This window comes from Chrysochloris asiatica, unplaced genomic scaffold (assembly GCF_000296735.1).
Source record: "Chrysochloris asiatica unplaced genomic scaffold, ChrAsi1.0 scaffold00214, whole genome shotgun sequence".
NCBI classification, from domain to species: domain Eukaryota; kingdom Metazoa; phylum Chordata; class Mammalia; order Afrosoricida; family Chrysochloridae; genus Chrysochloris; species Chrysochloris asiatica.
In genome coordinates, this window is record NW_006408732.1 from 3,927,091 (window position 1) to 3,938,052 (window position 10,962).

Sequence of the window (10,962 nt, forward strand, 5' to 3'; positions counted from 1 at the left end):
ACACACACACGTAGACATACATACACACATACATGAGGAGACTTCAAAAAATTCATGGAAAATGGAATTAAAAAATAATGAAGTTTTTCCACAAACATTTTGAAGTCCCCTCACATATGTGTGTATGTGTGTGAATGTTGTAATTATTGCTGTTAAGTGCCATCGAGTTGGTTCCAACTCATAGTGATCCTATACAGAATTCCCACGGCTATAAGCTTTTATAGGAATAGAAAGTCTCATCTTTTTCCTGTGGAGTGGCAGGTAGATTCAAACTGCTGATGTTGTGTTTAGAAGGGCCAAGTTGTAACCCACTACTCTACCAGGCTCCTTATAAGCATAGTGGGTTATGAGTGAGTTGGGCTGCTAACCACAAGGTCAGTAGTTTGAATCTACCAGTCTCTCTGTGGGAGAAAAATGAGGCTTTCTGCTTCCATAAAGATTTACAGCCTCAGAAACCTGATACAGAGTCAGAACAGACAATGATATACTACCACCTATATGCGTAGTGGTTACAAATCAGGCTGTGAGCCGCAAGGTCAGCAGTTCAAAACTACAAGCCGCTCCGCGGGAGAAAGATGAGGCGGTCTGCTCCCATAAAGATTTATAGCCTTGGAAGCCCTGTGTTAGGGTCGCTATGAGTCAGAACTGACTCCACGTCACATAACAACAAGAACGTATACATATACATATATAAGGAGCTCTGGTAGTGTAGTGGTTATGAGTCGGGCTGCCAACCTCAAGGTCAGCAGTTCGAAACTACCAGAGGTTCCGTGGGAGAAAGATGAAGCGCTCTGCTCCCGTAAAGATTTACAGCCTTGGAAACACTGTGCAGGGTAGCTATGAGTCGGAACTGACTCCATGGTACTTACCACCACCAACAACATATATGTATATGTTAAGTGCCATAAAGTTGATTCTGACTCATAGCAACCCTGTATAGGGTTTTTGAGGAGTGACTGGTGTGTTTGAACCACCAACGTTGAAGCCGAAGCTAACCTTGTAGCCCAGTGCATTATCCTGCAGCACCACACCAAGACACCAGTATACCTATATATATATAGAGAGAGACAGAGACAGAGACAGAGAGAGAGAGGGAGAATGAGAGAGCAAGTGATTCCTGGTAGAGTAGTGGTTCCAAGTCAGACTGCTAGCCTCAAGGTCAGCAGTTTGAAACTTCCAGCCATTCCATGGGAGAAAGATGAGGCTTTCTGCTCCCATAAAGATTTATAGCCTTGGAAACCCTATGGAGAGTCACTGAGTCAGAACCGACTCCACAGCACACTACCACCACCATACATATGTATATATGTATGTATAGAGATAGATGGATGGATGGATGGATGGATGGATGGATACATAGATATAGATAGATATAATGTCAGAGTAGATTTATATGCCTATTTTTATTTTATTTACACAACTTCCTTATTATGATGTCATTTTGTTTTTATTTCTCTTCTCTTTAGGCAAAGATAGATTTTAAAATGGAAAGAGATTTGTTCCTGTTTCAGTTAAGCACTGTATGTTTAAACTAGTAAGGAATATAACTTACAACATAATGGCAATCCTGATCTGAAAGTATGTTGTTGAATACTATTGTAATGACCAAAGCTTGTGTAGAAGAATTTATAGACATTATATTATATATACGTAGTGGTTACGAATCAGGTTGCGAACCTCAGGGTCAGCAGTTCAAAACTACCAGCTGTTCTGCAGGAGAAAGATAAGGCTTTCTGCTCCCGTAAAGATTTACAGCCTCGGAAACCCTGTACAGGGTCGCCATGAGTCAGAACTGACTCCACGGCACATAACAACAAAAAACACTTCACTGAAGCACTAAAGTTGTTGTTGTCAAGTGTCATCGATTCACTTCTGACTCATAGCAACCCTGTAGAGGGTTTCTGAGGAGTGGCTGGTGGGTTTGAACTGCTGACCATTCAGTTAGTAGTCCAGTGCTGATCCTACACTGCCCACACCAGGAAGCATTAACAAGACCATAAAAAACTGTGCATCATCTCCTTCAACCCACTGTTCTCCACCTCCCGTTAGGAGTTTTGTTCAGAGCTGCTTCTCTTACTTGAATGATCATCCCAGATCACCCTAGATAATGCTTTTCACAGAGGCTGCCCCCTGCCCACTTGCAGCCTGGCCGGTGATTACCTGCACAGGAGTGGCGATCTTGGTAAAAGTTGTGTGCACAGGTGGGCACACACTGCCCGTGTTGCATCAGTAGGGGTGGCTGGCAGGACGAGCATTCCAGCTCACTGGTGCATGTGGCGCATTGGGATTGGCAGGCTGGTTCCAAGCAAGGTCAGGAGAAAGAAAAAGGAAAGTCTGGTTAGCTCACAGATACCACCTCAATGCTGACTCTTACACAGCCCAATCTTGACACCCTGGGCTCACAGAGAACAAAACTCCAAAATAATGTTAACATCCAGCACGGATAAAGAGCGTATTTCATACCAGGCACTGCTCTAAATGCTTTATATATATATATATTAATGCATTTAATCCTCACATTAATCCTGTTGTTGTTGTAGTTGTTAGGTGCCATCAAGTTGGTTCCAACTCATAGAGACCTTATGAACAATAGAATGAAATACTGCCTTGTCCTGCACCATGCTCACAATTGTTGTTAAGGTTGAGCCCATAGCTGCTGCAACCGTGCCATTAAATCACATTGGAACTCTTCCTCTTTTTCACTGAGTCTCCACTTTACCAAGCATGAGGTCCTTCTCCAGGGATTGGTCTCTCCTGATAATATACCCAAAGTATAAGAGACGAAGTCTCACCTTCCTGGCTTCTAAGGAACATTCTATTCTGGCTGTATTTGTTCCAACACAGATTTGTTTGTTCTGTTAGCAGTTCCTGGTACATTTAATATTCTTCTCCAACACCATAACTTAAATGTGTCAATTCTTCTACGGTCTTACCCAGTCACTGTCCAACAGTCACATGCATATAAAGCTACTGAAAATACACATCAACCCTAGGATGTAGGTATTATCAATCACAGTTTTACAGATGAGGACCAAACTCAGAGAGGTTAAGTAACTTGCCCTGCTAAGTGCTGAAACTGGCATTCAAAACCAGGCAGTTTTGGGCTCTCAGTAATTCCCAATTTCTCTCTTCATCAACCTTTTAAAAGGAATACCCTTTTCCCTTTTCCTCCACACTCTATAGTTGTTGTTGTGAAGTGACTTCAAGTTGGTTCTGACCCATAGAGACCCTGTAAAGGGTTTCCAAGGAGCAGCTGGGGAGCTTGAACCACTGACCTTGCAGTTCAAACAGCTTTACAGTCTGGCACATTAAACACTCTATAGAAGAGGTGCAAATAACTTTCAAAATGGAGAAGTAAATAATTATAAAAATAATAAAAGTAGATAGCATTTATTGTGCCTTGCCTACATCCTGGACAATATTCCAAGTACTTTACATATATTACCTCATTTAATTCTCATAAAAACCTTCTGAGGTATATATAGATGTTATCCTATATTACAGATGTTGTTGTTTAGTGCCATCGAGTCAGTTCCAACTCATAGCGACCCTGTGTAGGGTTTCCGAGGAGTGGAACTTGAACTGCTGACCATGTTGTTCAAAACGACTTTGCATTAACCCTTAGCACCACACCAGATTTTACAGATAAGAGGCACCAAATGAAACCTACAGCCCCCAAGTTGATTCTGACTTACAGTAACCCTACAGCGACCTACAGAACAGAGTAAAACTGCCCAATAGTGTTCCTAAGGCTGTAATCTTTACAAAAACCAACTGCCACATCTTTCTCCTATGAAGCAGCAGGTAGGTTTGAATAGCCAACTTTTTCATTAATAGCCAAGTACTTTAAACATAGCACCAACAGGGTACAGGGGTTAAATACTTGCAGCAAGAATATGAACCTACACACTCTCCACTGGAAAATTAATCCTAGCTGTAAGATTACTATGAGTAATCCCTACAAGGTACAATAACCATGATCTGACTTCAAGCAAGCCAAACTCTCCTAGATAAGATCTGCTTCTCTGATGTATAAGAATCCCGAAATGTACATAAACTCATTCTGGCTCCTTTAGTAACCCACAGAGATAAGCTCTATTACCAATTATCTGTGTGATATAGCACAGGTCATGTAATTTCTCTGGCCCACAAGTTCCCCATTTACAAAATGAGACCATTCCAGTAAGTGATCTTTAAGTCCATGTCAAGTCTAATGTTCCACCCTAGACTATGTGAGTGCTTTAAGAAATGACACTAACTATTCTAATATTACAATCTGAAAATCTTCACAACAGAAACATCCAGACATGACTAACACTAACTAGTAACTATTCAGACCTCCTGTAAGCATCAGAAAGACCCATAAAATGTTAGCAGAAAGAGGTCTGCAGGTCATGAGACCAGATAACCTTCAGGCAACATGAATACTTTCTAGTGAATTCTGGATGTTGTGTGTTTTTTTTCTTTTATGATTTTCTCCTTGACAATATGGAACCTCATTTTGAGAATAGCAATTTATCCACCACACACCACCACCTCTGGATTGTCTGCCCAGAGTCATACCTAGACAGAGACTGCCGGCTTGGTAAAATCCCAGACCACAGCTGTTCACACACCGTCCATTCTGCAGTAACTTTGTGGGATCCTGGCAGAGATCACAATGGTCTGGAGACTGAGAACAGGTCAGGCAGTCTTTGTGGCAATGAGCTAAAATCCAGGACAAAGAAGAAAAGTCAGCAAAGACAATATGATTTATCTTGTATGCTACAGAAAAAACATACTATACGGTACACAGAATACAAAGAAAACACTAGAACTTACATAAGGAAAAGATCCCCCAATAATAATAACAATAATAATAATAATAAAAGCATTTCAATGCAAGATTTCAAAGAACATTTTTTTATCTGAAGCATTCTCACTAATTTGAAAGCAAGCACTAGACTGAAGCCCCAAATTGAAGGCACTAAAAACATTACTGAACAGACCCATTAATGTTTTTACCTGCTGGAATGCCTCTAGGAATGAAAACAACTAAATCCTAACGTATGATTTAAACATTCAATAATTGACCATTTCTTAGATGCTTTACTTAGCCATAGTTTTTTTAAGTTATTATTTTCTGAAAAATAATTAAGCCAGTTTCCTTTATTTTCTCTAAAATTTCAAATCTCATTCTCAGTAATTGGAACTATCATTGAAGTCAGTGGTAATTGTCAGCAAAGGAGTTTTTGAAACTGATTTTCAAAGTGTAACAGATAATAACATGCTAAATATTTGTTTTAGAAAGCCACTTTGGAGAAGGTACTGTAATTAAACTATAAAGTTGCTTGTTTCTCCCATGATAAGCTTTTCACAGAAACACAATGATTAGCCAAAGTAAGTTGAATGCAACCAGAGCAAGTGGCAATATGAAAAATTGGGGCCCACAGATGAAAACAATTAATTCTGAAATATGAATGGAAGAAAACGCCACTTCTCCAAGAAATACCAGACTTATAGGCAAATTACTGCTCAGCCACAGCAGCTCCAATTCATGCCAACAATGATTAACAGGAACTAATTCAACCCCAGGTGATTTGAGAGCAGAGTTGCAGAACAAGTAGATAAAATTTTCTTTTGGAAGAAATTAATGAGTCTTTAAATCTCAAAAACCCATTTGAGAACTCCAAAAGGAACCATCTGTTTAACAGTGCACCTTAAAAAAAAAAAAAGAAAAAAAAAGACAGACAAATAAAATATTTATAATAAACTTTGAGTAATTGCTTTTATATCTTCAGCAATGGAAGAGTTCTAACATACATACACTTAACTAAAATTTATAGACATTATGTCTTTTGATTTTCACAATAATTTGGTAAGACAGATAAAGCACATTTTATTGGTAAGAAAACTAAAGTTTAGAGAGAGGTAGTGACTTGCCCTAGGTCACATATTCATCGTCGGGGAGTTTGGGAATTATATGGACAAAGATTTATCAGTATCATTTGTTAAAAAAACATTAGGAAGAAACAAACCAAGGCCCACCAGGTGACTAAGTAACATGAAGGAGAAGAAAAGAGGATCCCTCTGAACTGTGTGGCAGTAAAAGTGTCTCCAAAGAAATACACTGGATGTGGACCTACCTGATGTGCAATCTGGACAACACTGCCCCTTCACCTTCATGGCTAGTGTGGCCACTGGGCAAGGTGGGCAAGAGGGCTCATAGCAAGTTACCTGAGCCCCCCAACACTCACACATCTTGCAAGGGCCCGCCTTCCATGTCTTCCCCTCCTACATGAAACAATAATGACATAGTTATGGGGTACAGTGATTCATTCACAAGACAGTTTGCTGGTAACGAGCTAACGGTTCCTGTGAGGAATGAGGTGATGAACAGCTGATACCATGTCAAATTCAGTTCTGAAATAGGGCAACAGGGAGCGAGACCAAAATGTAAAGGGTTAGCACCTCTTCCTATTTAAAATAACTGGGTTATTTTAATATGGTGAGAGTCCTTGGTTAGCAGGATTAGCTTGGCTGCTAACCTAAAGGCTGGTGGGTTGAACCCACTGAGAGGTACCTGTTGTGTTTACTTCTTAGAAAGACCTGATAATCTGTTTCTACAAGTTCATAGCCATGAAAACTCTGGAGCACAGTTCTACTCTGACATACATAGGATTGCTATTAGTCCAAATATACTCAGTGGAAACTATGGTGCTGGTGATGTGCCGTGGAGTCGGTGCTGACTCATAGCGACCCTGCATAGGGTTTCCAAAGCTGTAAATCTTTATGGGAGCATAACTCATCTTTCTCTCATTGAGTGGCTGGTAGTTTTGAACTGCTGACCTTGAGGTTAGCAGCCAGACTGGTTTGGTTTATTCTTTTTTCTTTCTTTTTTTTAAAGTAGGACCTAAGCACAGGCAGAAAAATATTTGTTGTTAGGTGCCATCGAGTCAGTACAGACCCATAGCGACCTTATGCACAGCAGAACGAAACACTGTCCGATCCTGAGCCAACCTCACTATCATTGCCACGCTTGAGCCCATTCATGCTACCACTATGCCAATACATCTCGCTGGGGGTCTTCCTCTTTTTCTCTGACCCTCCACCTTACCAAACATGATATCCTTCTCCAGTGACTGGTCCCTCCTGACAATATGTCTGAAGTATGAGAGACGAAGTTTGGCCAACTCTGGCTGCACTTCTTCCAACACAGATCTATTGGTTCTTTTGGCAGCTCATGGCACTTTCAATATTCTCCTCCAACACCATAATTCAAAAGCATCAATTCTTCTACAGTCTTCCTTATTCACTGTCCAGCTTTCGCATGCATATGAGGCTACTGAAAATATTAGGTACCCTAAAATACACTGTCGAAATCTTCAAGCACTACCATCATAGATGTTTCGTCATAAGCCAAAACCATTTTAAAAACTTTTTTCAACCTATTGCTCCTAAAAAGCACGATGGGAGATTACTCTGTACCTAGTGATTAGCAGGTCCCTTAAATACACTCTCTGTAATAACAGTGGGAAACTTGGTTAAAACCCTGAATTTCCTATGGCTACTGCAACAGTAGAGTCATTGTATTCTTAGAATTAAAGCTTTTGGAGACCCATTTTTAGTGGGCTGTAGATATGCCATGGGCTTACTCACAATAAAATATTCTTTTCAGCCAAGCAAATTATGGTAATAAACATTAGTACTTTGACAGAGAAGCCAAAGTGAATTATCAAGAGCAGCTCATTTTTGCTCAAATTTTCACTCAGCCTGGAGACAGGAAAGGGACAAAGCTTCCTACTGGAATATATTGGGGTCATGAAGGACATCAGAAAGAAGACAATAGGAGAGTGTATTTTAAAATAAAGTTCTGATTAAATGTTTATTAGGTCTGGAGACAATAGGAGAGTGTATTTTAAAATAAAGTTCTGATTAAATGTTTATTAGGTCAACTGGTGTTAAACAGTCCAAATGAGAGCTGATTTTAAAGGAATAAGGAATATTATCTTTTGAAAGCAGAAGTGCTCTTCTTCCATTTCAAGCTAGACAGAATCCTTGGCACTCTTGTTTTAAAAGCAAACCCCTAAACTGTAAGCTCACTTATAGGAACAAATACTCACACTTTCTTTTAAAAGAAACCTTGTAACATTACCCTGAAAACCAGTGAGAATGAACATTCAGTATAGTGTTTTCCAAACTAAAGATGTATTTTCCTCAGCATGTGAAATTCCACTGAAGATTAAGCAGAAAATCAAGAGAAAATCATCACTTTCTTTTGAAATGAAAATGTGTAGGGCCTTGTAGTTGAGGAATATTAATTCTCAACTGTGAAAAAAAATAATCTAAGACGAGGAGCAAGAGATCAAAATCTTAATTATCATCAAGACTTTTCATTTCTGACTATCAGGTCATCAGGCTTCATTGCTAAAAATACTAAAGCATAGCTTTTTTCCAATTTAGTTTATAAAGATCGTTACTTAAAACCATTTTATAAATATATATTCGTAACTTAAAAATCTATACTTACTGGAATACGTGTAACTTCACTGGCATTTGAGGACATCTGAGAACAGAGAGGAATTTATTTACTATAACATTAAAAACACACTTAGGTTGACCTATTCATTTGTTTATTACGAGTTACCCACTTTCACCCAAATAACTTATAGCTGCACTCACTTCTTATGAACAAAAATAAAATCTATCTATGCCAAAAACAAGATGAGAATACCAACATGGGGGTGAAGACAACGTGCCTAGGAAATGCTTTTGAATTCTTAGTCTCAGTTTGTGCCTAAGTACTTGTTTCTTCTCAATATGAAGAACTTCATAGTCAAGCGATCTAAACTTATAAGGGAATTTCTTTAATTTTGTACAGTAAGGGAACTGTACTTATTTTAAAATAACATGATTTTCTTTCATTCCACTGGCAGCTTAATTTACTTCCAAAAAGGTACAGGAAAAATAACGCTACCATTGTGAAAATAAAATTAGACATTTATAGTCATTGTTGGTAAGTGCCATGGAGTTGGTTCCAACCCATAGCAACCCTGTACAAGGTTTCTGAGGCTGTAAATTTTTATGGGAGCAGAAAGCTTCATCTTTCTCCTGCGGTGTGGCTGTTAGTTTTGAACTGCTGACCTTAAGGTTTGCAGCTTCATTCATAACCACTACACTACCAGAGCTCCTTTAATTGCCTCAACTCTTAAAAAAACAAGGATGACTACAGTGATGCGATGCCAGTATAAACAAATAAAGCCACTATCATATTAATACCTATTTTTAAGCATTTAAAAATTCTGCTAGGCATTGTTCTAAGTGTATTATAAGCCTCAACAGCCCTGTGAAGTAGACATTACTGTTACTCTCCATTCTACAGCTGAGGAAAAGTAACAAGTCGAAGGTCTTCTGTGGTAGAGTAGGGATTCAAACCTAGAGCCTGCACTGTTAGCAGTGCTAAAGGCTTAACACTGCTCGTTTTTTGCCTCCCCAGCAAATAGACAAACACTGACAGAAAGATAGATGAAATTTACTCAAATAACAAAGGGAGGTTTTGTTTGTTTGTTTGTTTGTTTGTATAGGAATGAGTTCATAGACCAAAGCATCTAGTCTAACTCTTATAATCCTACTCAGATTGGACAGCGAAGCTGGTGTATTTATGATCAACTGGCATACTTTCAAGAATTCATTCAATTGATCAATATTTTTAAATCCCTATGTACAGGGTCGCTATGAGTCGGAACCGACTTGATGGCACTTAACAACAACAACAACAATGTGGAAAATATGCACTGTATACAAGACAAAGTAGAAGAGAGTAGGATTTTTCCCCACTTTGGGTAATGTAATTAATAAAATGGTCCACCGGTGGCATAGTGGGTTATACCTTCAACTGCTAATCCAAGGTCAGCAGTTTCAATCTACCAACTGCTTCATGGGAGAAACATGAAGCTACCTGTTCCTGTAATAAAGACTTATCGGCTCAGAAACGCTAGAGATGCTCCTTGCAATGCACTCAGGACAGCATTTTCCATCTATGTGAATTAGTTCTTCTACTCTGTCCTATTGGGTCACTACAAATTGGAGGGAATCACTGAGTTTTGCTCATAATTGCTTTGTACCAATTTCCCTGATCATCTTACGTAAAAGACCACAAACACATCTGCTCACTCTCTAGCTGCCTTTAGCTGCTTTATTCCTCTTACTAGTTTAAAAGTCATCAGTCAGCATGTGTTTTTGGTCATCTGTCTCACACAAGAACATAAACACCATGAGAGCAGGCACGATGCCTGCTGTGTTCACTTCGGTATCCTCCGTGTTTGGTACAGACCTATGCTGTCGAGTCAATTCCGATTCACAGTGACCCTACAGGACAGGCAGAACTGCTCTGTACACTTTCAAAGACTATAATCTTTATAGTCTCACACAGTCTCATCATTCTTCCTTGAAACAGCTTGTGGGTTTGAATAGCCAAGTTTAAGGTTACCAATTTGCTATTTAACCTACTATATCACCAGGGTTCATTTCTGGCACATAGTAGGTGTGTGATAACACTTGTTGAAACAATTAATGGATAAATGAAAAGAGAACTCATTTCATTTCATTAAAAAGTGGATTATAAATCTCTTGAATGTCCTTAGTTAGTAGCCAGATACTCACAAATTCTACATTTTCTTCATAAACACAATATCTGTTCCTTGAAATGCATTCAGGACAGCATTTTCCATCTATGTGAATTAGTTCTTCACCCTGTAGAAATAAGGGTTGCAGTGGCACATATCAAATTAACATCTCCAGGTAGCAGGACTAAATTGCAAAGCAAGCTGGGCTGCCTGACTAGAAGGAAAACCTTAGCATACCTCTTTTCTTCCTCCCACAACTTATTTTATCTCCCCCTGTGCTGCCCTTTCTGTGGAAAGGCTAGTCAGTACAGCATACCCAGATAAGAACTCTTATTCCGAGGTTGGTGATACTTATTCC

General features: G+C 39.2%; 1 protein-coding gene across 1 annotated transcript in view; it reads right to left on the reverse strand.

The window, feature by feature from the left end:
• FRAS1 (Fraser syndrome 1) overlaps nucleotides 1-10,962 on the reverse strand; it is a 797,189-nt gene that overhangs the window by 440,863 nt on the left and 345,364 nt on the right. Inside the window, exons 10-14 of the mRNA XM_006872899.1 lie at nucleotides 10,642-10,731; nucleotides 8,510-8,545; nucleotides 6,126-6,273; nucleotides 4,564-4,707; nucleotides 2,161-2,295 (exon numbers count right to left, since the gene is read on the reverse strand). Of these exons, the coding sequence (XP_006872961.1) occupies nucleotides 2,161-2,295; nucleotides 4,564-4,707; nucleotides 6,126-6,273; nucleotides 8,510-8,545; nucleotides 10,642-10,731 (553 nt within the window). The remainder of the gene's footprint in view (nucleotides 1-2,160; nucleotides 2,296-4,563; nucleotides 4,708-6,125; nucleotides 6,274-8,509; nucleotides 8,546-10,641; nucleotides 10,732-10,962) is intronic.